Below are 27695 nucleotides of genomic sequence, written 5' to 3'. Positions count from 1 at the left end.
TGTTTGTCGCTTTAATTTATTCCCGTTCAGGGGCGGATCGATGCAGCCATTTTAAAAAGGGGGTCCTAACCCAGGATAAAACGGGGGTGGGGGTCCAACCACATGTCCCCATTCAAATGCATTGATCGTACAATAAAAAGGGGGGTTCCAAGCCCCGGATCCGCCATTGCCTGTTGCTATAATTCAGATCGTAATGCTTTAGTTATTTGGATAATTGCATGAGTGTTGATCGATCTGATGGGTCTATATATTTCATTGTTTCTGTTTAATTTATTGCAATAAATTTTAGACTCATTTTTTATTAAATTAGTTTACTACACATCTCTTTTTGTATAAAATTTGTCAGTTTTTCCATGTCAGCTTCTAATGGTATGAATATTGTGGTTTAAGCGGGATCAACTAAGGGCGACATCAAAAGATCAATGTAGGATAAAAAAAAAAACTTAAATCAAATAGTTTGGGGGAGGGGGGTCATTATTGCTGCAAGTTTTGTTAATCTAAAATCGATTTTACATATATCCCTATTGGTCAATCGATTTTTCCCAAATTAAGTTAAAAGGGGGGTGTCGGGGTCAGTGAAAAAACTATGTGAATTAAGTTTTTTATCCTTCATTGAACTTTCGATGTCGTCCCTAACATATTAATAAGGAGTAATCTTGATTTACCAACATTCCGGAAATTCACATGTACCGTTGTCGATTTTTATATATTGTGGCCTTAAAAACGAAAGTAGAAATGAAAATGAATTTCTGGAAATGAAACCTTGAACATGGAGAAATCAAAAGGGGATTTGCAACTCAGAATCGCTTGCTTATTGCCAGACTTTCTAAAATTTCTAAAACCAACTGATGTTCTTTTTAAAATACAGGGCTTGTCAGGTGACAACATTTTATTTCTTCGAAATGAATTAGTTTGTTTTTTTTCTAAAAAAAAATTCTCACCCCAATTTAACAAAATAGTTAAGGTTTTATAAGGGTTAATTATTTAATCATTTTTTTGTTTTTTTTTTTGTTAATTTTATTATTTATTTATTTATTTTTCTCTGCAGTGCCACATCATAAATACAAATGTACTAATGAGTTTTATACAATATAGCCACATAAAATTACCAGGGTGTTTGAAATTACAGAGAGATTATAGTGTCAAGTTGACACTTCTAAAGACTAAAAGACTAAAGAAAAATTATTATTCTGGTCAAGCGTAGTACCTGTATTTTTTTTTTAAATATAGGATAGTCCTCTTTAGCATTATTACATATGACTTCACATCCTTATTCAATTTTCAACGTTTTATATATACTGATATTTTCATAGAAATGAAAAATACTAAGTGGTGTCATATGTTTTCATATGTCATATGTTTTCGTATCATCCATATTTCATTGGTTTCGATTTCACACGCGCGTAATTTGACGGGTTAACGGTTTCTATATTTGGAACAACAACAACACTACAACTTTGACAACTTTACAGCTTTTACATTAATGCTAGCAAGACAAATCTTTGTTTGGCTTGCTTGCTTTGTGTGTATCAATGTTTGCTCAAGCATGGCAATTAAGATAGGCGGGGCTTCAGCTTGTATACATCATACTTAAATTTTATTGGACGTTACGTTGGAGGTTTAGAACACTTAATTTTAAAACATCACATGACAAATATTCTCACATGTTTCCTCACCTGTAAAAATACAATAATTGGTCATTGAAAGAAAAATATAAACTTAATATTGTTTTTTTTTATAACATATCAATCTATTAGTTCACTTGTTTCCGTGTCTGCCCTTTCATTTATGTAACTCAAGAAAAAATTCCAATAAATGGGTAACAATTGTATCGAAAAGAGAAAATCGAGTGCACCTTTTTTTATGTTAGGGTGTGTTTGAGATGAATATTTTGTCTTGAAAACGTACAAAGGAAGAGTATTTGATACATCATCTCGCTTCAGATTCTATAATTTTTATATAGCAAAGCTACAGGTTGACTTTATAACATAAAAAAATCACAATACTAAAAGATGAAATGTAGGGGTCAAGTGAAATACCTATCCAATGAATCACAAAATCAGAGTAGGTGTGTTCGAATAGCTATTTTACTAAAAGTATTTGACGACAATCTTTAAGTTGGATGATGAAAATGCATATCTTCGAAAAAATTTTGGTTTCCATTTCTACGATTGTGAAAATGAACTGCCGTAATGGGGAGATAATTTTGACGAAGTAGAATCCTGACTGTATTGTATATTTACAGGTAAGGAAACATGTGAGAATTTTTATCATGTGATGTTTTAAAATTTAGTGTCCTTAACCTCAAACATAACGTCCAATAAAATTTAAGTATGATGTATACAAGCTGAAACCCCGCCTATCTTAATTGCCATGCTTGAGCAAACATTGATACAAACAAAGCAAGCAAGCCAAACAAAGATTTGTCTTGCTAGCATTAATGTAAAAGCTGTAACACATATTCAAAATTGCTTTAAAAGACACTAGAACAAATTTAATAAAACTGACCAGATTATAGTCCATTCAAGACGTCATAATTATTTGGACTAACCAGATTATAGCCTTTTTTTTATTTAATGCCAAAAAACATGCCTCACTAGAATGTGGGTCTCATTGGGGTCTAAGCGTGACGCGGGATTGCCGATATTTTGTAAGCTTGACACGTGAAAGTCAAATAATTGTGTCGTGAAAACGGGAAATGAGGTCTAGGGGTGCCCGGGAAATGACAAAAAAATGAGAATTGCTTACATACATAGTGTAAGCAGGATATGGGAATCTGATAAAACAGTAAGCGGGATCCGGGATCGAAACCCCCCAATGAGACCCCCTAGAATAGTTGTTGAGCAATATTCTTAGGGGTTACATGAAGTATATAGCTATATCGTCTGCCTGTCCGACATCGGATTTTCAATACATGTGACTGTCATGTGTTTTTTTTGTCATTTTTTATTAAAAACGAGCGCGTTAAAATTATCATGGTTCTTATATAAAATGGCTGTTCAAAATCCATTTATTCAATATTTTATTGACAATTCTTTTTACATCCTTGATACACGAAGATGAAAACAGTCTTTACTTTTTACATTTAACCCTAAATTTTAAAACACGTTACTGCATTTTGTTTTCAAAAAAATTATGTCCTTTGTTGAAACCCAGTGTCAATCAGAAATAAATAAAAGTGTAACAATTTCAGCACATGAAACACCAACCTAAAACTATTTACTATTGGTTTTTAGTACTGAAAATATTAAATATAAACCTTTATTATGATTCAAGCTATCACCAGAATCACGACTTAAGAAAATACTAATTTCTAGATTTTATAGTCATACTATAGTGTACTGATCTAATCTTTAATTCATACGAAAACATATGACGCTGTTTTTTTTTTACATTTGAAAATTGCAAAGTAATCAGAAAGGGTTAAAAATCAAAGTAAGCCTTGACAAAAAAACTACATACTGAAAAAATTTAGATAGGACATGTTTTTCAAATTTGAGTAAACACCTGAATAAAAACTCAACAGTGAAAACTGTAAGCAGTGAAAATTGTTATAAGTACGAAAACACATCACACGATGATAAATAGTAAATAATAGTTTAAAATTGAAACCTATTTTATCAATGTTTATTGTACAAATCAAATGGATTAGACACAAGTTTCTCAATTTAGTTACGTCTTCTCCATAATAGAAATTATACTCGCACACCACAAGCCCATCAAGTAAAATGGAGTAAAATATGCCACTTGATCCAAGAATTGGCACCTATTACGCTATTGACAGTCATACAAGATCAATCAAGGCTTGGAAATTCATCAAGGGCCAACAATATATCTTGAAAAAGACCCTTTCAGGGCCAACTATATTTCACCATGTTCACAGAATGAGTCTACCTTTGTTGAACATAAAATATAAATAGACATTTATAATAAAGTTTTCTTATGGAAGTGTTTTGACAATCTATTACAATATTTTACTTTTAATTGTTTGGTATATTAAAACAGATATGGCCAACTGAGTTGGTGAATGTATAAAATTGTCAACCAGAGTAAAGATTGACAATCTTGGATACACACCTCCCAAGCAGGCCATAATTGTGAAAATTGGTGTAAAAGTAGAGATAGGGTGTATTTTTAATTACCCCTGACTGAGGAATAACTCCATGTAATAAGATTTTAATTTTTTTTTGATTGAATGTTTATTCATATTGTTTTCACTATGAATATACTTTACATTTACTAACAGCCAGCTTTAAGGATGTATGCTGGTTCACAAATATGTAAATAAGTTTTAAAAACATACATCAAAATTTTTACAAAAAAAGGGGGGGGTTGTGTACTTGCACTCATGGGCACTAAAGGGTATACTTCTACAGGTACCTGGTTTGAGTCACATTTTGTGTTAGAAATAGTTAGTGATTTAAATTAAGTTTTGTAAATTTCAATTGTCCATATTTCCAGTTTTAGCTGATAGACTTTTTGACCGGCAAAATTTGTAGAATGATAAGGCAATGTAGTCATCAAATTGGGGGTCAAAAAGTGACATAAAACCCAATCTGGTTTCATAACAATAACTTCAGTATAAGTGTATGGATTTCAATAGAATTGTAGCACAATGTTCCATGTATTTACCACAATACATGCAATAGGAAGATTATGATTAATATTTTGGGTATTGTCCTGTCTGTTTAGGAAATTAGGGCCAAAGAGGTGCCAAAAAATAAGCATTTTTCTTGTTCCAAGACATTAATTTGTGCATAAGCATGATAAGTGTATGAATCTCTGATTGTTTTACCAAAAAAGTCCATACAGCAAAAGGAAGGTTGTGATTGATTTTGAGGGTCATGGCCCAAACTGTTAGAAATTTGGGCCGATACAGACATCATCATACTAACAAAATTAGAATTAAAACTGCTTCAATTAATAATTGCTTATATTTCTAACATTAGAAATACAATAGTTAATAGTTATCAAAAGTACCAGGATTATAATTTAGTATGCCAGACGTGCGTTTCGTCTACATAAGACTCATCAGTGACGCTCATTTCAAAATAGTTATAAAGCCAAACAAGGTTAAGACATAGATATTCAGTTGTCTTCTTGTCCCCCCAAAAAAAGAATTGAGTTTTCCCATTGCTAGGTAGGTAACGAATCTAAATTTAATTTCAGAGGGGCTCCAGGAAGAAATCCGGGAAAAGGAAAAAAATAGTCGAACAGCAGCTGTTGCAATGCTGATAAATGAAGTAACTGCCAGTGAAGACTTGACGGAAAAATTTGTATGGGCATTATCTGATGGAGGTAAGGTTGAAGATTGAGATATTCTTGGATTTGAGATAAAATATTTGACCTCAAAATACATATTGAAATAAGTTGTTTTACCTAATTCATGTTATATGTTGTTTCAACATTCAAAACAAAATAGTATTAAAAATATCAGCCAGCTGGACATTTTTTGTATCTTTTTTATTTTCTATTACTGGTACAAATAACTTAAAGGACAAGAAACTAAATATATTATGACTAACTGCCTCATTTTATGACTTGAAAACAGGGTAAAATTATCCCTTTTTATTATTTTGATTCAGGTTATCAACGATTTGTTGATCCAATCAATGAAGAATATCCAAACAGGGGAGACAAGTTTTGTCAGGAATACTTTGAATTTTTAATTTGTTATCTGAAGGGTGACCTCATTGAAAGGTTGGAACCAATGCATATCTGTGGGTTTTTATATCAGAATGGATGCATTGAAAAGAGTGATAGAGATAAAATTGCCTCTGAATATAATTCTAATGGAAGATCTCAAGCATGTCAAGAACTGTTTTTCTGTATGCAAAGAAAAAAGAAAAACTGGCCAGTTCTGTTCATGGAAGCTTTAAAAGATTCTGACAGAAGTGATATAAAATGTAAGATGGACCTAGCACCAACACCAGGTATTGTAAATACATTTATGTAGATTATTTGATCATTGAGTTCACTTTACTGTTCTTTATTTTAGTTTAAAATGGCTTTATAGATTTAAGTATATTTTTTATAATGTACTTTGGAATTTAACATTTTTAAGGTTTAAATGTAGATTCGAATATAAAAGCATTTCTCAATATGAATTGGGTGACTTTCAATGTTATCTTTACTATTGAAACTTTTAATTTATTTAAAATTGTTGATACTATATGAGTCTTCAAAATATTTATTAACTGTACATGAATTTCAGAAGAACTTGTGAGGGATGGTGTTGCATTTGGTTCAGACCATAATCAAGGTGTTCCTATTGCAGAAAGTAAGAATTTATTCAAAGCATCACTCCCATTTGTGACTATTTGAATGTTTTATGACACACAATGTCTAAAAAGGGAGAACCCAAACTGCACCATAGAGCAAAAGATCACATCAACCACCATTACACTAAACCATAAAAAAAAATAATATCTTTTTCATGTATATTTATTTCAGGAACTATTTTTTGTTGACAAATTTATTGGTGTATAATTTTAAAGTATATTGTTAAAAATATTTATCATTGGACATTAAGAAGGGTCATAATAAAGTTAAGATATATAATGTTCAACTCATATGAAGGTTATAACAAACAAACTTTCACTACAAAAAGTCACAGATAGCCTAAATACCCATCACAACTTTTCTTTTCTTTTTGAAAGTTGAAATTTTTATCTATGATCTATTTATTTTTCAGTTCAAAATTTCGATGAAGAAACAGTTGTTAAAAGGGTATGTTTGGAAGAAGATGTTAATTTTTAAATTCATAAGTTGTTTTGTTTGTCTTGTGTTTTTTTGTTTTTTGCCATGACCTTGTCAGTTTGTCTTTGACTTTTGAGTGTGAACATCCTGTTGGTATCTTTTGCCTCTCTTTTGAGTATTATAAGCAGTAAGATTGGTGATTACAGAGCCTTGTGTAGATTCTGAAGTAGTTAGTGTTTTTGCATTGTAATGGCAAATCAAATGATTACATGTAGCCATGCTAGTTAAGTTATTTAGTCAGTGTTCATCAGTCAGGGGACTTACTTAAATAAGTGATTTTCTAAATCACTGATTCAAGTAACATTATTTCCATAAAGGTTGGAAGTTAGAGTTGTCTTTCTTTAATAATCACCTATTTAAGTAGTACAAATTAATCACTAGAAGAAGTGATTTAATTTTATTATAGCTTTAAATATAGAATACTAATGATCCAGAAACTAATTATGTTTCTAAACTTATCAGAACCAACATCTGTGTTGTCTAGATGACCAAGTCATTTCAGGTGATGACCTTGTCCTGAATCTAGGATAATGACATAAAAATCACTTGTTTAAGTATCAGACCTCAATTTCCTTCCCAAAAATCACTTCTTTAAGTATCATTCTTTTAATAACCCCCACTAATTTCAACACCCCGAACAGTGAAATTTTTATCGCGAACAATAGAATTTTATTACATAATCTGAAAGATGAAACCTTGAACTTCACAGCAAAAATACTCCCACTGCTGGGAAAAATCTTTTAAGAAAGTATCAGTTCATTATGTAAAGCCATTTTTTATAGCATTTTTTTTTTAATTAAACAGAATTTTCAGCTAAATGATAGCATCAAAGGCATAAACCTTGCTACTTAAAAGAAGCAAAAAGTTCTTTTTTTTTAATTTTACTAATTAAAAGATATTATTTAAACCTATGTGTTTAAAATTTAAAAAAAACTACAAAATCCCAATTTGTGACAAAACCTCAAATTTGCTACTCAAATAAGTGATTTAAAAATCACTTATTTCAGTAAGTCCCCTGACTGTTCATAAGAAAAAGTTAATTAATCCTGCCTACAAATTTTGTGTTCAGTATAATATATTAGTTAATTGATTTTGTTTAATGTAAATAAAGCATGGAGAAATTCAAACAAGTTAAAAAAAAAAAAACCACTCCAATGCCACATATCTACCCAGAAAATCAGGTACACAAATAATGATGAAGTATTAATCAAAGTGCGGGAGTTTGAAATCTTGGCAATGAGGGTGTATACATATGCCAAACTGGACTACAGTACACCCTTATTGTTTTGATTTCAAACTCCTGTGATCAAAGGAGATCTGGGTTAAACATCTGAGAAAGCAACCAATTGGCACATAAATAAAACTAAATACATAAAAAAAATAAAAGAATGTTTGTTAAGGTGTAAATGATTTTGACACAATTCTTTTTATGAAAAATTTGTAAAACAGAAACATGGTTTGATTAAGGAAATTTTTTTTAAATTGAATCATGAAGCATGACATACACATAACTATTAGCTCCTTGAATAAATTAAAAGCTTTTATAATGATGATTACTGTACTTAGTCAATTGAATCAAGGCTAATAAATAAAAATGTATGAAGATAGAAAAAATTCCATGCTCATGTTTTTATCTGTACTTAAAGGTTGTAACACCAGTACAGGACAATAATGATGAAGAGGAGCTATCCGATAGTGTGAGTGCTTTAGGTCTGGTTGAAGATGGAGATAAAGCTGCAATGGATTCAGATTATGAAGAAGAAAAATATATGAAAGAAGGTAACATTCTATCATTGAGATCCAGAATTAATATTTCTAAAGTCCATGACTTTTTTTCAACAATGTACTCATTTTATGTACTGACTTTTCACATCAGAAAGGAGTAGGGGCATTAAGGCCCGGTTTTGGCCCAAGAAAATAAATTGTTGGACAACTATTTCAGATTTGCACATAATGTTTGGAAATGCATAGGGTCAAGAAATATCAATGAAAAAACAAACAAAAATTTATGTGATGATGTCATAATCACGTCACAGTATGTACCGTTTTCTCTAAATAAACTCATCATAGATACCAGGACTAAATTTTGTATATACGGCAATGGCATGTTTCTTCTACAAAAGACTCATCAGTGATGCTCGAATCCAAAAAAGTTAGAAAGGCCAAATAAAGTACGAAGTTGAAGAGCATTGAGGACCAAAAATGATGAAAAATACAGAATTTATGCTGTAAGTTTTTCATCCTTATGTGGAAACATCGTGCCCATCCAAGAAACAACAAAATAATTTGAGAGAAGTTTTATTATGACAATTCCAATAATCTCACCGAATATAAAGTTGTTTCTTGGCTGCACACATACTTTTCCAATCTAAATTATACTTTAAATTTGATGAAAACAAGGGAAATCCAGAAATTATTAAAAATGCATAAATTTTGCCATGGTTTGTTGCCATGGTAACTCAAACAATGTGAAATTTGTTTTTATTTTCTGAATACCTTGTACCTTGGTCTAGTTTTGACTAATTTAAGAATATGTATGATGACTTTTAAATTTCTGGTAATGTTTGGGCCAAATATTGGCCTTATTGCCCCGCCCCTACTCCTTTCTTGAAGTGATCTATTTTGTTTAACTTTAGAATATTACATCTAATTAGAAACAGTTAACTTGCATACTGTGAACTAGTTTTAATTTCTTTATTCCTATAGCTACATTTGTTTATATCTACATTTGTACCAATTTTAGTGGAATTGAGAAAAATTGTAATTTCACGGATAATTGATTTCACAGATAAGCCAAAGTCTGCATATAAGGGACGACATCAAAAGTTCAATGTAGGATAAAAAACTTAATTCACATAGTTTTTTCGCTGACCCCCCTACCCCCCTTCTTAACTTAATTTGGGAAAAATTGATTTACATATATGGATATATGTAAAATCGATTTTATATGAACAAAACTTTCAGCTATGTTGACCCCCCCACCCCCAAACTATTCGATTTAAGTTTTTTATCCTACATCGATCTTTTGATGTCGTCCCTAAGCATTTAGAAAATTTATGCTTCTTTGATAATTTAAATTCATGGTTCACATATATACTCACAAAATCTATAAAAATTAGAATCCAACAAATAAATAATCTTCAGTATTGTGAATAATACTTAGTTATAATGATTCAATAGTCAATAATTTAGGTAACTGGTACATCTTATATACATGGTATTTCAGGTTCTGAAAAGGAGTTTTCTAAGCCAAAGGAGATTAAGTTACGTGAATATCAACTTGAATTGGCAGAAAAAGCTTTGACCGGTAAAAATACTGTGATATGTGCTGACACTGGTTCTGGTAAAACATGGGTGGCTCTACATATAGTGCAGGAACATCTGAACAGTAAAGGTAGTGTAAAATTGGTAGTAAGATCAACTATAATGATTTTTTATCAAGCTGGCAACATTTCTTCACAAAAGCTTGAAATTACAATCCTACATCAGTTGTCATTGATAAGCATCGACATTTAGGTTCAGTCTGTGGCTCAAGATCAAAATTGGGAATATATTTTTTTCAATTTTCCATATTCTACTGTCAGATGAAAAGATAAACTTTTGTTTTGTGCTTAAATTTAGATACAGTTTGATGTTAACCTTTTTTATGCATCAATAGCTTTGTCAAAACTATAGTGAATTCTATGAATCTTTGCCTGAACCCAAATTAAAGAATATATATATGTTTTTTGGTTTTTTTTCATTTTCCCCTATTTTACTGCTAAATGGTGGTGGACTTAGGAGTTTTTGTTATACATTTAGTTACAGTCTGAGATTAAATGTTTTAAACCTCAATAACTTGGTAAAACCTTTATAGAATAAAATGAAACTTAGACAGAAGATTCATCAAGATCATGCATGATTAGTCCAAATAATTATGACGTCTTGGAAGGCTATTTTAAATTTTTGCTTTGACGCCTTCCTGCGATGTCATTATGCTGAAGCCACCATTTTCGGTTGGATTTTGAAAGCATATTATGCTCTCAACTTTGAGACCCAATTTAGCCATAAAATTTTCATTGAAGGCTACAATTTTTTGCATATATAAAAATTCTTACCTTTTATGTGTTTGTTTGTGCAAAATATTTCCAATTAATCCCTACAGTAATAATAAAATAAGTTTCAATTTGAGGGGGAACTGTTCGACTGCTTTTTTTTAAACGTTTATATGATTTCTTTTTAGGAGATTATAAAATAATTTTTGCACCAAACTCTGTAAAATTTGACAAACCCGAATTTCCAGAACCTGTGTTTTATATTATCCCGAAATTCAGGTCCGTCAAATATTACCGAGTTTGGTTCCAAAATATATTTTACACTCCGAAATTGAAGCATTTTGGGGATTAATTAGCTAAACGTTTTAATAAAGCAGTAAATTCCATCTCAAAATCCAACTGAAAATATGAGTTCGGCGTTATGACGTTCATGTAAAGTATCAAAGAAAGGCAAAGAAATGACATCTGAAGGCAAAAGTTCGATTAAAACAAATGTTCCCATAGTTTACTGAAGAATAGTCTTAGTTTTGGGCAATCAAAGTTTTAAAATCCACTCTGACAACAACAACAATAGCAGGCGAGACACAGGGTATTGAAGTACAGTTTTTCACTGTTTCCTCACTAGTTATAGGAGCTAGTTTAAAAGTGTAACACAAAATATAACTGGGTTGTGCAATTAAGGGTTCTCATTAGCTAATATCAGATAGGCACTTTTCACTATTGAGTCCAAATTTTTTGTTCGAAGGGCTATTGAATGTTAGATTTAAGGCTTCTGATTTATAAACTTCAAATATATGGTACTGATTTATATAATGTCTCTTACAGAATCACCAAAAGTTGCATTCATGGCCAGAACCAACCCATTAGTACAACAACAGTACACATTATTTAAAAATTTCCTTGGAGAGAAAAGGGCAAGTTGATAGTATTTTATGTGCAAAAATAAACACAAACATTTGGTAACATTAAACTGACAGTTTTATAGAACTGGTGGAGTTATAAAAAGAGAACATTTCAGGACAAAACATTTACCCATTTTTTTAAAAATGCTTCGAATTATGAAAAAAAACTTGTAATAAACAGAAGTTAAGATACTGTAAACCAACTAATTTTCGCAAGCGATTTATTTTCACGACTTTCGTGAGTAGAAAAATATCGCATAGTTAAATCGTCGTGAATATGTAAAACTTGGATCTTTCCGTATTTAACAACATCAAGTTAATTATAAAATCGCGAAATGGACTCGAAAGGGCTAAACGCGAAAAAAAGTATCCGCGAAAATAAATTGGTTTACAGTATCTGCTTTAAAGAGTGTTTTTAAATTTTTATAAAATTCCATCAAGTATCAAGTATTTAGAAGCATATGATATCTTTAACATCTTATGCTGATTTTAAGATGTACTTATGTATTGTGTATCTTTAAAAAAAAAACCGTTAATGTGAATTGGCCTTTTATTTAAGGAATGACTGTAATATTTTTTCTGTCTATGGAGAAATAACATAAAAAATTTGGTGCACACTGAATAACGCGCGTAGCGGGTTATTTAACAGTGTGCACCACATTTTTTTATGTTATTTCGAATAGACAGAAAAAAATATTACAGTCATTTCTTATAATTTAATTCTAAATTCCATTTTAAACCGTAGAAAACCATGAAAAAACGTTGATGACGTCACGGTCACATGACTAAATTATGTCTATGGGCTCATAACAAAATAACGTCAGCCAATCAGAAGACGTGTTACATCCAAAATTAAATTATGTAAGTTTAAAACTAAATTTTTGATAGTTTGAATCAGTTTCAAGTGCATAATAAAACACTTGATTTCTTTAATTATACAGGTATACATTATAAACAAAGATGAAAAATCAACAGTCCCTCTGAAGAAATTAATGGAACTTTATGATGTATTTTTCTTCACCCCACAAATTCTGATTAACAACATAGAAAAGGGAGACACGCGTATACCAGAGTTCACACTTTTGATCCTAGACGAGTGCCATCACACTGCTAAAGGGGAACCTTACAACAACTTAATGAGAAAATATATAAAAACCAAGCATAATAATCAGGAGATTCCTTTACCACAGGTTAGTATACTATTCTGTAGTCATACCATGTACACTTAATTGATTTTCTGTTTAGCTCATATAGCCTATGGTCGAAGTTAATTCATATTTTTCTACTTGTCAAAGACAAAATACAATTATTTGGCTTAGAATTGAAAATCATTTAGAGGACAAGATTTGTAATAGACCTTAACAGGAACTTGTATCCAGTAATTATCATGTCAAAATTGGCCCACCAGTTTACCTAGCTTTCATATTTGATGAATAAAAGGAGTTAATTAGAAACCAAGTCTATGATATACTGAAACTATCTTTTTTGAACCATATATATGTAAGAGGACTTATTCCAATCAGGCTTTTGGTATACCTCTTTGCCTCCAACCCTGCCTGTACAGGTGATTGTTACAGCCATTCTTTTATAGAACATATGACCCACCATACTTTTTTGGAACTTTGCCAGTTGAATCGTAAAGACAGCATGGTTTTTTCTTGCAAAAAATTTTCAAAGTTTTCTAGGGGTTAAAATAAAAAAAACTGTCAAAATTGGCCAAAACCAGGTTTTTTGGGAGTCATTTGATTTCCATCTATGGTAACTATATCAAATGTTGGTACTACCTTTTATCATAGAATGCATGCAAAGGTTGTTCAGGAACATATTGCCATCAATTATTTTCCAGCAAGACAATCAAGTCAACATAACTTCCAGTACAATGTGTTGGTTGCTGGAACATCAATGTAATTATTGTATGACATAGAAATAGTTTGGTCAATATTTACCTGTCAGTGTCATGTTAAAATTTAAGAATAAACTGATAATGATAATGATCACAGTACATAGTTTTATAGATCGGCATCAGTTGCAGTGTCAAGCATCAATTAATTTGCATATTTTTTTTAAATGCCTGATTTTCCAGAAATCCATGCGTCAAATCAGTTAAGGAATAATCAATAAAACTTATAGTTCTGAAGGTGACTGTTCCCTTTTAGTATGAGTTATTATCACAATCAATGGCACTGAGTTGCTTTAAGTTCTAAGATAATTACTTTACCAGTGTTATGTTGCCTACAAAACTTGAATCTCATTTGAAACTTTACAGATTTAATTCTAAAATCTTATCATTATATCTTATTAAGATTGTTGGACTAACAGCCTCTATAGGAGTTGGAGCAGCTACAGCAGAAGAAGGTGCTATACAACATATGATAAAGATTTTCAGTAACTTAGATGTGCATGAAATCTCCACTGTGGAGAGAAATAAAGAAGAGATGAAGAAATTTGTGGCAATACCTACAGAAGGTATACGTTTAAAAATAATTGATAAGGTACTGTGGATTTATTTATTTTCATGGGTTTCAGTTTTATAAATATTGCATTTTGGTGGATATTAAATTTCATGGTTTTGCCAAAGTCTGCATACAAGCCTATAGATAATTTGTATTTCGGCGAACATTGCAACACCTTAACCAACAAAATCCATGAAAATTGATTTCCCATGAATAATAATGAATCCACAGTATTTGATTTGATAGTCTGGTTGAATGAGTTTTTGTATATTCTAATATTATTACAGTCAAAAGTGACTTCAAATACCTCTTCTTCTATAGAACCAACTCTCTTTCAAACCTGCAATACTTTGCATAGATGTTTTAATGTTTTAGATAAGTTATTATGAGTGAATGGTTTAATATGACTAAAATTTACAGATTTATAATTATCAGTGCCATTTTTACCTCATTCATTGAACTTTTTTTTACAAAGTCAGGTCGAATACAGCAATCACTTTGTCAGTATGTCAGAAACAAATAGTTTCCATTTTTATGTCATCACAACTTGAGTTTCCCTTGCTTAATTTGAATGACAGTTAAATAGATGGAAGATAAAAGGAAAGGGAGGAAGAGGGTTCAAAATATCAAAGATCAAGGTCAATACTCAATGGATTTTTAAAATTCTTGAGTTTCCATTGCTTTTTTTGGATTTCATCTTTTACAAAAAAAATTTTTTGAAGAATGATTTTAGATAATAATTTCAGTTTCTCTCGCTTGATTTGAGTGAAATGTAAACAGATTGAAGATAAAGTGAAGCAATGTAGCCTTTTGATCTTCGGTTCAAAAGTTATAAGGTCAAGTTCACTGTTACTAGAAATAGGAAACAGAAAACAAAAGACTTAGATATATGAAAATAGGAAGATGTTGTATGTTTGCCAATGAGACAATTCTCCTCAAGAGACCAAATGACAGAGAAGTTAACAGCTATAGGTCACTTAACTTAATCACATATCACATAGTCAGCTATAAAAGTCCATGAAGATCAAATGTAAAGCAATTGAAACAAGAAAACTAAAAGAAGATGACTTTTATTTGTTAGATACAAAGGTAATGAATTAACAAAATAATATCATTCTAGTCTTCTTATGGTTTTGGTTTATTTAATATTCCTGGTAACCTCTTCATTGAAATACAAATATATCACTAATTTTAAAATATGTGTAATTTTTTTCAGAGCATGTGAAAATGGAAGTTAGCTATAAGGACCCTTGTAAAGAAACCATTGAGGAAGAAATGAAAAAAGTAGAGAATATATATGAAAATCTAATGAAAAGTAATATATTAAACTTTTAATGAATTGTTATCTTTCCATTGTCAGATAAATTAAAGTAGATAATTAGGTCAGATATTTTTGTCTGAATTTCACATAATAACACATCAGTCACAAGCCCTCATTGTATATGAGGATTAGTGAAAGACACTTTACCAATATCTCACAATTTTCCTAGTAAAGGGACACAGGGATGGGTGCGGGGTGGGGTTCATTTTGTAGGAGTACTTTGCTAATGAATATTCTGGCCTTATTTTAAAGTTGCACTTCTGTAAAAATGTAAATATAGACAATACAATACTGTGTGCCACTAAAACTGTACCACTTTTACTGTGAAGTTCCGTAAAAAAAATGATACGCTAGAATGGAAAGTTGATATGCACTACTTGTTATTTAAAGGTCAAAACAGCACTGTGCAGCATATTCTCAACATTTATATGCCCTGAATTTGTTCATATTGTCAGAGTTAAAACTAAAATTGTGTACCATCCCTACCTTTACCTTTTGGCTACTTCAGAATTTTGGTAACAGTCCCAAATAATGTTTCTATGAGATGAAACATAGAGATCATATCTGGGAACCAGTATGTCAACAAATCAAATTATCTATTAAGTATTAAATATCTCCCCAAAAGAGGCGTGGTTTGAGAAACAGCAATGTGCAATCTATATAGGACATTGGTTGATGTGTTTGATAATGATGAAATATTCATGACATTATAATTTAACATCTAATTTTAATCTTTTCCATTAATATGAAATACTGGTACACTTAATGAAGGTTTGAACCTAACAAGTAAATGGAAGAAGGGATCTGCTTAAATAAAATCTTTGATTGTTTTTTTTATCATAGAAAAAGGAAATTTAAACAGCCGTCAAAACTTGCCAGGGGGAGATCACCTTTCCAAGACTTATTTGGGATCAATCATTAAACTGAAGAATCAGATCATGTGTGATACTACGCTGCCAGAGGACAGTGGACGAGAAATGATATGTTGTCTATCTCACCTTGGTGTAAGTGTATTATTTTGTTTATTTCTCTAAATTCTTGACAAATTTATAGTATTCAATTATTTGGCAGGCCTTCTGTTTCTTTTAAAGGAGTAGGTAAGACCCCTTTTTGGCCCCAAAATATAGCAATTTTACAAAATTGTTAAAATGTAAACTTTTAGTTATTCATTGGAAAGTATAATGCTTCTGCTACATAAATATGGGCTGTTTTTGACAATACAATGCACACATATCGGGTACTAGCATCATTAAGTCATGCTAAATTACTGAAATCTTCATATTTTTAGTATTTGAGTTAAATATTAGAGGGTTTCCGTCTTAAATGAAAGTGGCCACATTTGTGTTCATTCTTTATATTTAAATGTAAGTTGTATTTGATGATAATACATAACATATATAAAGGTTGAGGATGTACAGGGATGTGGCCACATTCATTTTTGACAAAAACAATCTAAAAAGTGACATTTTTTGGCATATTTGATAGATTTTTAATATTTCAGCTTGAATTGGAGTGTTTTTAATGATTTAATCAGTAAACAAATTTCACATTAACTAATTGAATCAACTGAAATAGACACTTAAGTGTTTAAAAAGTGTCCAAAATCTTTCGTCAGATGAACCTGAAATTTGAGGCCCAAATTGGCCCTTAACAGACCTACTCCTTTTACAAATAGAAGTTTTAGTCTTAGACGGGCCAGAATACAAGAATATTAAAATCTTAAGACTTAATTTCTTTAAAATAATCAACTTTTTACTCTTTTTACTTGAAATTTGTACTTGTTTGGCTTTATAACTATTTCACTGAAGAGTCTGATGTAGACAAAACATGTGTCTGGCATACTAAATTATAATTCTGATACCTTTGATACTAATCTACTATAGATTGTATCAAAAATAAGAAATTTTGTGCTCTGGTATTCATGTTTTAATGTTTATATTCAGTTGCATTAATGTTCATAACATATCAGTAATGCTGATGTATATCTCATCTAATCTGGCAATTAATCTTTAAAGGTCTTCACCTATTTCAGCTGTTTGTAATTGGTTGTCTTTAAGATGCTTGTCAAGATTTGGGATTTTTGTCAGATTTACAGAATCCTCTTTATCAGGTTATATCCATTTGAATGCCTTAAAAAAAATTTCCCACTACCTCCAATTTTCTTTTTATAAATCTTTTACATGTATTATTATTAGCCATCTGTCAAAGTCAGGTAAAATTTTTGTTGTTTTTTTATAGTGTTTGAGAACTTTAACTAGTCAAAGAAAAAGCTATAAAAAATCAGGTCAGAACATTTTCCCGCCAAATTTCTATGGCTATCATCTTGAAAACAAGCACATTAACCTATATATTTTTTTCACTCTTTTGGTTGCTCTAATAATCCTCTATCAAATTATACTAGTGTTATGAAAAGCTTGTTATTTTGAAACTGAGTAGCGAACTTCCTTAAGGTGTGCAATTTGATGTTGTTTAGATTTAGAATATTCCACAAGACCTGGGGGAGTAGAAGATGTTTATGCTATGTCCTTTAATAGTTGATACAAAATCTACGATAAAACATTTTGAAAGTGAAAAATAAATCAAGTCCTTTTTTTCAGATACTCCATGAAGCCCTAGATATAAATTACCTGATGAATGTTGAACATGTGATCCAGTTTCTGAACAAAAAATATGTTGAGGAGAACCAACAGCCTGATAGATTGATAGCTATAGAGAGAAGGCTTCTCAATGTGGGAAATGGTACAAATACAAACTTTTACTCATCTTTCAAAAATATTTTCTTCATTTTTTAGGAGCGGGTTCATGCTAAAAATCTAAATAAATTTAACATTTTTGATGTTTTATGGTATACCAATGTTCATTCATCTGTCTGTCAATTCATCCATCTCCTTCCCTACATCCCTCCCTCTGTCAGTCGGTCAACACTTGTACAATACCAAAACTTTGCTTTAACCCATTCTTATGTAATTTAAACTCAATATTAGTTTTAAAGGTATAAAGATCCCTTTTCAATTTTGAACATTTTTATGCCCCACCTACGATAGTAGAGGGAGAGGGGCATTATGTTTTCTGGTCTGTGGCTCCGTTCGTCCGTCCGTCTGTGGTTCCGTTCGTCCGTCAAGGTTAAAGTTTTTGGTCAAGGTAGTTTTTATACGCCCGGGACGGGACGTATTATGGTATACCGTTGTCCGTCCGTCGTCCACACTTCGGACAATAACTCAAAAACACTTTCACCAATTTCCAAGAAACTTTGGTGAATTGTTTATATCTATTGACGTAAGCTCCCTTTCATTTTTTTTTAATTTCAGATTTTAAGTTTTGGATTTATGGGGCTTTATTCATAAAAAAGGGGGGATTTTCAACACTTCGGACAATAACTCAAAAAGGCTTTCACCAATGTCCATGAAACTTTGGTGAATTGTTTATATCTATTGATGTAAGCACCCTTTCAATTTTTATTAATTTCAGATTTTAAGTTTTGGATTTATGGGGCTTTATTCATAAAAAAAGGGGGATTTTTAACACTTCGGACAATAACTCATAAAGGCTTTCACCAATGTCCATGAAACTTTGGTGAATTGTTTATATCTATTGATATAAGCTCCCTTTCAATTTTTATTAATTTCAGATTTTAAGTTTTGGATTTATGGGGCTTTATTCATAAAAAAAGGGGGATTTTTAACACTTCGGACAATAACTCAAATAGGCTTTCACCAATGTCCATGAAACTTTGGTGAATTGTTTATATCTATTGATGTAAGCTCCCTTTCAATTTTTATTAATTTCAGATTTTAAGTTTTGGATTTATGGGGCTTTATTCATAAAAAAAGGGGGATTTTTAACACTTCGGACAATAACTCAAAAAGGCTTTCACCAATGTCCATGAAACTTTGGTGAATTGTTTATATCTATTGATGTAAGCTCCCTTTCAACTTTTATAAATTTCAGATTTTACATTTCCGTGTTATGAATTTTTATGCTTAAAAAAGGGGGGATTTTCCAATTTTGGGACAATACATTTAAAGCATAAAAGACAAGTTAAAAGAGCAACGGGCGTATCATGCGCTAAAGCGCAGCCCTTTATTGATGAAGCTGAAGTCCAATCCACTTGAAACTCAGTACACCTGTTGCTTATGAGATGATCTTTCTAATTTTTAAGCCAAATTAGACTTTTGACCCCAATTTCACGGTCCACTGAACATAGAAAATGAAAGTGGGAGTTTCAGGTTAAAGTTTTTGGTCAAGGTAGTTTTTGATGAAGCTGAAGTCCAGTCAACTTGAAACTTAGTACACTTGTTGCTTATGATATGATCTTTCTAATTTTAATGCCAAATTAGATAATTACCCAATTTCACGGTTCATGGAACATGGAAAAGGATAGTGCGAGTGGGGCATCCGTGTACTTTGGACACATTCTTGTTTGTTGTTATTTTAGAGTTACAGGACTTAAAACTATTTAAATGAAAGTGATTTTTCACATTATAGCAAATATCATTTTAATTTTATTAAACATTCTTTATTTTCAGACCTTATCCAAACATTAAAGAAACAAACAAATATTAGATCAAATCCAAACCTTAGTTTGATTGAGGAGAAACTTCAAGAACTCTATAGTGAATCTGGTAAAGATTCACTTGGTATGATATTTGTACAGACGAGGGCAACTGCAAAGTCCCTAGCAGAATACCTTAATGATAAACTACAGGGAATAGAGATACCTGTTAAGCCATTCATTGGCTCCAAATCTTCTGAAACAAGTGATGGTAAGTTTGGAAACAATCTTAAATTAGTTAACCATAAGATATCCATAAAATCTTTGTTGCAATACATTTTTTGCACTATGTAAGTTATGAAACTTATAACTCTTGTTAAATGCAAAAAAAAATGCTTATTATTGGAACTAGTGATATGCAATTTATAAATGCATGAATAGCTTATATAGCTCTGACAGGATGCAATGTTTCTTTCTTTGAATATTGATATTTACCAATAAAATTGGCATATAAGAAACTTTTCACTTTGTCCAAACTTTTAATTACATTTTGCACTTTCTGTGAATCTTGTCAGACAAACTGGAATGCATCATCACTCTAAAACTGAATTTATGCGACTTTATGTCTAAGAAAACTTAGAAATTGCTTTGACTGAAAATGCATGTTTCTCTAAAAACAAGGATGTTTAAATTGAGTATACCCCACACAGGCAACCTATCAATATACTGGTTAAAACAGATAAATTGTCATTTACTTATCCTCATTGAATCAAGCAATGTCAGGGGCGTAGCTACCGTTAGGCACTTTAGGCACGTGCCTACACATAATTTTTTTGCAAATATTTTTTTTATTAAATAAAACAATAAACAACGTTTTCTGTAGATGAACGCCAGTGAAGTTGTCAAAACTCTTTGATTATCGAATGTCATCTGTACACTAGTCTCTCGTTCTTAGTGAATGGAATATTGGATCATAGAATTGAATGTTTTTATGATTTTATCTTATAAATAAACTATAAACAAGAACTTTGGTTCAGATCATTTCACTTCTATCAACAAAAACTTGATTGAACCTCAACTTAGACACATGAGTTTTTAATTAGTTGTTGTTAGTTTTTAACTAGCTTCCCACTTTGTCTTCAATCGACTTGCCAATGTTGGTCGTCCATTTGGCTGTGCAGGATGTATAAATACGCAGTCACATCTGGTCAGAATGGGGACACTGATTCTGATGCCTAGTAGCAGAGAGAATACCACTCTTTGAGGAGTTCATAGTTGGTCTACTGAAAGACAAAATTTCTGCTCCTATCCAATAATACCTCATTTTCCAACGCACAGCGTTTTCAAATTTCCAGACCTTCGTCCTGCACGACACCAGTTACAGGACCTAGCTCCCTATTGTATTTTTTGTAAAAAAAATTTTGTTCTGATCTTGCATAAATATTTGACACTGGATGTTTAAAAATCAATCAACTAACTAGCTTCTAGTAATTTTGAGTACTTTCAGATCTGCGTGTAATGATCACAATTGTTCAAATTCTTAAGCAGGTAGGGATTTTACAGTAGAGGATATAAAGAAAAACAAATTTCTTGAATTTTGTTATGATAGCATGAACTGAAAAGAATTTTTGCATTAGGCATCAACTATGTGTGTATGTGTTTGCGTGGCTAGGGTGAAGGTTTAAGAATCAAAAGATTGATGGTTTTTGTCTAGCTAAAAGGATAGTTTTATGATATAGTAATATCAGTGTTTACGCGCCTAATCTTTTTTAATGAAGGATCGTCACAATGTAAGGTTAAACGTATACATTGTATATCAATCAGAACGGAATAGATATGAAAATACCAAACAGAGTGTACTGCTTAATTAAAGGGATACGCTGATCTACGCTGGGCAATGAATATTGAAATTTTTTTTTCATATTTCCGATTGTACTGCGTTTATATCTAATTCACCAGTCAGATGTTATGGTAAATTTTTATACGGCCGCAAAAATTGAAAATTTTTTGGTCGTATATTGGTATGATGTTGGCGTCACCGTCGGCGTCGTCATCGTCCGAATACTTTTAATTTTTCGCACTCTAACTTTAGTAAAAGTGAATAGAAATCTATGAGATTTTAACACAAGGTTTATGACCACAAAAGGAAGGTTGGGATTGATTTTGGGAGTTTTTGGTCCCAACATTTTAGGAATAAGGGGCCAAAAAGGGCCCAAATAAGCATTTTCTTGGTTTTCGCACTATAACTTTAGTTTAAGTAAATAGAAATCTATGAAATTTTGACACAAGGTTTATGACCACAAAAGGAAGGTTGGGATTGATTTTGGGAGTGTTGGTTTCAACAGTTTAGGAATTAGGGGCCAAAAAAGGGCCCAAATAAGCATTATTCTTGGTTTTTGCACAATAACTTTAGTATAAGTAAATAGAAACCAATGAAACTGAAACACAAGGTTTATGACCACAAAAGGAAGGTTGAGATTGATTTTAGGAGTTGAGGTCCCAACAGTTTAGGAATTAGGGGCCAAAAAGGGGCCCAAATAAGCATTATTCTTGGTTTTCGCACCATAACTTAAGTATAAGTAAATAGAAATCTATGAAATTTAAACACAAGGTTTATAACCATAAAAAGAAGGTTGGCTTTGATTTTGGGAGTTTTGGTCCCAACAGTTTAGGAATAAGGGGTCCAAAGGGTCCAAAATTGAACTTTGTTTGATTTCATCAAAAATTGAATAATTGGGGTTCTTTGATATGCCAAATCTAACTGTGTATGTAGATTCTTAATTTTTGGTCCCGTTTTCAAATTGGTCTACATTTAAGTCCAAAGGGTCCAATATTAAACTAAGTTTGATTTTAACAAAAATTGAATTCTTGGGCTTTTTTGATATGCTGAATCTAAACATGTTCTTAGATTTTTGATTATGGGCCCAGTTTTCAAGTTGGTTCAAATCAGGATCCAAAATTATTATATAAAGTATTGTGCAATAGCAAGAAATTTTCAATTGCACAGTATTCAGCAATAGCAAGAAATCTTCAATTGCACAGTATTGTGCAATAGCAAGAAATTTTCAATTGCCACTATTGTGCAATAGCAAGAAATCTTCAATTGCACAGTATTGTGCAATAGCAAATATTTTCAATTGCATAGTATTAATGCGCAATAGCATGAAATATCTAATTGCACAATATTGTGCAATAGCAAGAAATTTTCAATTGGAGTTATCTTTCTTTGTCCAGAATAGTAGTTGAATCAACTTAAATCATTGTTTTATACAATATACAATGTATATTCACTTTTACTACCAACTGATAAATTAAAACAATCTTTACCATTCAGTGATAACAAGCACTTTATTTTACATTTTAATATTTTATGATGTATTTAAATGAGTATTTATTGTTTCAAACTCCATTAGAAATTTGAATTGAGATCAGTTTTAGAAAAAGGGAAAGAGGGATGTGAAAAAAAATGGGGGGGGAGGGGGTTAAATTTTTCTTATTTCAGATTTCATAAATAAAAAGAAAATTTCTTCAAACATTTTTTCAACAGCATAGTGAATTGCTCAAAGGCAAAAAAAATATTTTAAGTTCATTAGACCACATTCATTCTGTGTCAGAAACCTATGCTGTGTCAACTATTTTATCACAATCCAAATTTAGATCTAAATCCAGCTTGAATGTTGTGTCCATACTTGCCCCAACCATTCAGGGTTCAACCTCTGCAGTCGTATAAAGCTGCGCCCTGTGGAGCATCTGGTTCATAATTCTTTGAACTTTTCATCATGTATGTTATAATTATCATGATTAAATAATCAGCAAATTTAATGTTTTTATTCATAAAATTTTGCAGCTAAAATGATGAAAACCGTTTCCCGTATTGGCTTCGCCCCCTGAACCCCCTACCAGGGCTCTACCCTGGACCTACTGGGGGCTTAAAGCGGCCCCAGACCCCATGCCAATTGGTGCCTACAGTTGACTGAATACCTAGCTGAATGTTGATGTTTACAAATAAACATATATATGTTTGAAGTTTACAGGATGTGTTTTTTTTTTTATATTATTATTGATGACTGTTAAATTTTAGGCCTGTCTGAAACTGAAAAGAAGGAGCTATTGGAAGACTTTAGAAGTCACAAGATAAAGCTATTGGTTGCCACTTCAGTTGGAAGTGAGGGTATTGATGTACCGGAGTGTAATATTGTTATGAAGTATAATTACTCAGGAAATGAAATCAACATTATTCAAATGAGAGGTCAGTCAATACATAGTTTTATTTAAAGTACAATATTGTTTAACTATACTATACAGAAATAGAAAAAAATAGTTTATAATTGTTTTTTGATGGTGTTGTCAGTTTTTTCCCTGACTTATCAGTTTAAATTGTCTCCATGGTTTCTTGGTATTATTTCGGATAGATTTTTGAAGCTTAATTTTTGTTAACGAAATTTATCTTATTATCTACTTTCAGAAATATCACTTGTACAATATTCTACAGTTAAAAAAGGGAAAAAAGTTATCTTATTGTCTGATATTATTATTATTTACTGATTATTCGTAGTGTACAATTTTATTTTGAAATTTACTGAATGAAATATTAAATAGATTCTTGATTTCATTTGTACAAGGACAGTTGTATACTTTATTGAAAGTAAACACTGTAACAGACATATTCGTAAAATGAACTTGATAGTAAAAACAGTCTTCTTTTGAATTACTTTAATTTGTATATGAAATGTTTATTGCAATAATAATATTGAATGTTTAAAATGAGGACACTTATATTATTTTAGGTCGTACGAGGAAAGCAGGAGGTCAGGCTATCTACATAAGTGATCAATCTGTTCTTAGACGGGATCTTGTCAGTATGGAAAAAGCTGCTGTAATGCATAGAGCACTTGATGAATTGAAACAGAAAGGAAAAGAAGAAATAAGGATATTGATAAAATTAGAACAACAGAATGACTTAAAACACCAAGAAGAGCAAGAAAAGAAACTGAGAGAATTACAAAATCAGAAAAAGAGAGGCTTCTTCAAGCTTGTGTGTGCAACATGCAAAGAGACTGAGATTAACGGAGACAACATAAAACTTTATAAACAAAATCACCATGTGGCCGCTGAGAGAGCATTTTTAGATAGAGTCAAAAAGGAGGATATTAAAGAAGAAAAAATAAATCAGATGATTAGAAAATCCATTATTTATTGTAAAAAATGCCCACAAAAGCTGGGGAAAATATTTTTAATACATGATTTAGAAGTGCCTCTTTTGAAAATTGATGCATTTTTATGTAAGGAAGGTGATAAACTAAGAAAATACAAAAACTGGAAATTTGTTCCATATATTATTGATGAGATCAATCACAAAGATTTGGAAATAATTTTCCCAAAGTTGACAACACCAGAAGTGTCATAGCTTTTCATCATTTAATTATTTGTGCATGTTTACATTGGTATGATGTTCCTAGCAAAAATATATCATCATGTAGCTATCAGCCCTCATGGTCTTGGTAGAAGCCACCCAGTATAGGTTTTAAAAAAATATAGAATCCAGCCCTGTTAGTGTTATTGATTGCTTTGAATAAAATAAAAGATTCAAAGGAAATAAAAAAATAGTGATAAAGTACAAATTAGATTTGATTTTTAGCACCCCTAATTCTTGAAATGAAGTTTTCATTTTTTTATCATAACATCATTTTTGTAAAAATAATCATTCCAAAGATTCCATTGTTACGTGCTCATTAGCCTTATTCTATGCATATTTTCATCTTTAGCAGCAATTAAGAATTATATCAATATCATGAATCATTAATTATAAGATTGATGTTGTAATGTAGAAGAATATTTTTGTTATGTCACAAAGTGATTTGTTAAGAAAAAGAAATAAATTATATAATAGTAAAATAGTTTTTACATTTTTTCTTACCACAATATAGCTTATTGCAATTCTGCCTATAAGGCTAAAGTTGTATGTATAAACCTTAAATAACAATACAGTATTATATGCCCTTAAAATAATAAAAGATAGTTTTTTAGGCAGTTAAGCTGCCTTATGCGAGCGCCCTGGATTTGTGTGCTACCCAATAAATGCTGAAATACGTGCCATTGTTATCATCTAGCTGGCTACTATATTATTTATAACTTATTGGACAGTTTTTTCATACTTTTCATTCTGGATTACAAAAAATATGACCAGAAAAACCTTAAATGATCGTCGATTTTCCCAAAAGTTTTGAAGTTGCACATAGGAAGTAGAGCACATTAGGAATCCTTATGTAGTTTATTATCCCCTGAGCTTTTGGCTAAGATGTCAAAGAACAAATGTATGAAATATTTAATCGCCGAAAATCTCTAAAGACAAGTAGTTAAGATTTCCCAAATTACAAAAGTCGTAGGAATATTGTTTGTCGTCAATACGTAGTCAACTACGTATATATACGTCAGTAGTCTATTAATATAAGTTCAACTGATCACCCTGTTGGCGGCAATTTTGAAATAGAAGACGAAATTTTCGTATCTTTTCAATTTCAATTTGGACGCAAGGGTTCAAATAAGCGGTGGTCCAAGGTCTGCGACCTTCCACTTTTGCAGTCGGACTTTCTACTTGGTTACTAGCTACGCCCGACGGACCTTGAAAGAAAATAAAAAAAAATAACTTTGCAAACATTTTTACCGAAGTTTCCTAATAAACGATCTCAAACTTATTTTCATCATTACCATTCATGACAGCGATGTTCAATTTGTTCAACCGCTAGCTTTATACAGAAAATCGCCGATAAATAATGTGTAAATCCGAGTAAAATCGTATCTCACTATCTGTCAAAAACAACATTGAAAACAAAATGGCTGCCGCGAGATTACAATATCGGATCCGATTCCGGAAGCGGATAAGGGTAATCCCGGGTTTTGGCTATCAACTACAAAAATCCAGACAGGTGACAAAATACATATATGCCTGGTAAATAAATATAAACACTAGAATTTAAAACCAAAAGATATATGATAACTTAAAAGTGATTACTTTAAATTAAAAAAAAGTCCCTGACTTATATATGTAAAAGAAAGAAAAAGCAGAAAATATTTTGTACACCAATTTTAATGTCAAAATCCAATACAATGTGACAGCTGGGAACATTTTATCTAACAATATATATGTTCCTGGTAACAGTATAATTTTTTTTTATCAGTTATAAATGTTGGTAATGAATGTTAAATGCTTTTCAAGTTAAACATATTACTGCAATTTCAAGGGGTTCTTCTCAATTTTGATAGGTCAGTTAAAATAGCTGGAAGTTTCTTATATAAAAAAAAAGATGTGGTATGATTGCCAATGAGACAACTATCCACAAGAGACCAACATGACCAAAACTTGGTAATGATCAAGATCCCCACCCCTAAACCATATATATTCATGTATGGGACAATATAACAAATCATATGAAATATAGGTGGAGTTCGTTGGGCCACTCTGACTACCCCTTTCTGTTTGAGAATTTATAACGGTCGAGATCCACAATCTTAAACAATATATATTTATGTATGGGACAATATTACAAATCAAATGAATTATAAGGGGGTCCCTATGGTCACTGTACACCCTCCTGTTTGAGAACTTGGAAAAATTCGAGAGCATCACCCCTTAACCATATAAATGATATATACTCGTGTATAAGACTATATAACAAATCAAATGAAATATAGGGGAAGTCCCTGTGGTCACCCTACCCTCATGTTTAAGAACTT

General features: G+C 31.3%; 1 protein-coding gene across 1 annotated transcript; it reads left to right on the top strand.

Moving 5' to 3' along the window:
- Positions 1–703: 703 nt before the first annotated feature.
- Positions 704–25856, top strand: LOC143072065 (ATP-dependent RNA helicase DHX58-like). The gene is made up of 16 exons (XM_076246849.1): positions 704–878; positions 5170–5298; positions 5586–5933; positions 6215–6280; positions 6695–6729; positions 8406–8538; positions 9986–10153; positions 11619–11707; positions 12637–12885; positions 13999–14161; positions 15365–15463; positions 16313–16473; positions 18067–18208; positions 19996–20232; positions 24043–24210; positions 24749–25856. The coding sequence occupies exons 1-16, from the start codon at positions 770–772 to the stop codon at positions 25366–25368; spliced, it is 2916 nt and encodes a 971-aa protein (XP_076102964.1). The 5' UTR covers positions 704–769; the 3' UTR covers positions 25369–25856.
- Positions 25857–27695: the final 1839 nt, after the last annotated feature.

This window comes from Mytilus galloprovincialis, chromosome 4, assembly GCF_965363235.1.
Source record: "Mytilus galloprovincialis chromosome 4, xbMytGall1.hap1.1, whole genome shotgun sequence".
Lineage (NCBI taxonomy): Eukaryota > Metazoa > Mollusca > Bivalvia > Mytilida > Mytilidae > Mytilus > Mytilus galloprovincialis.
This window is presented reverse-complemented; position numbering and strand designations above follow the sequence as displayed.

Bases quoted from the DNA above. Each gene is read 5' to 3' on its own strand.
- LOC143072065 (XM_076246849.1), top strand. From the start codon at position 770: ATGGAGAAATCAAAAGGGGATTTGCAACTCAGAATCGCTTGCTTATTG. The intron at 6,281-6,694 runs GTAAGAATTTAT...TTTATTTTTCAG, and splicing joins AGGTGTTCCTATTGCAGAAA to TTCAAAATTTCGATGAAGAA. The intron at 12,886-13,998 runs GTTAGTATACTA...TATCTTATTAAG, and splicing joins AGGAGATTCCTTTACCACAG to ATTGTTGGACTAACAGCCTC.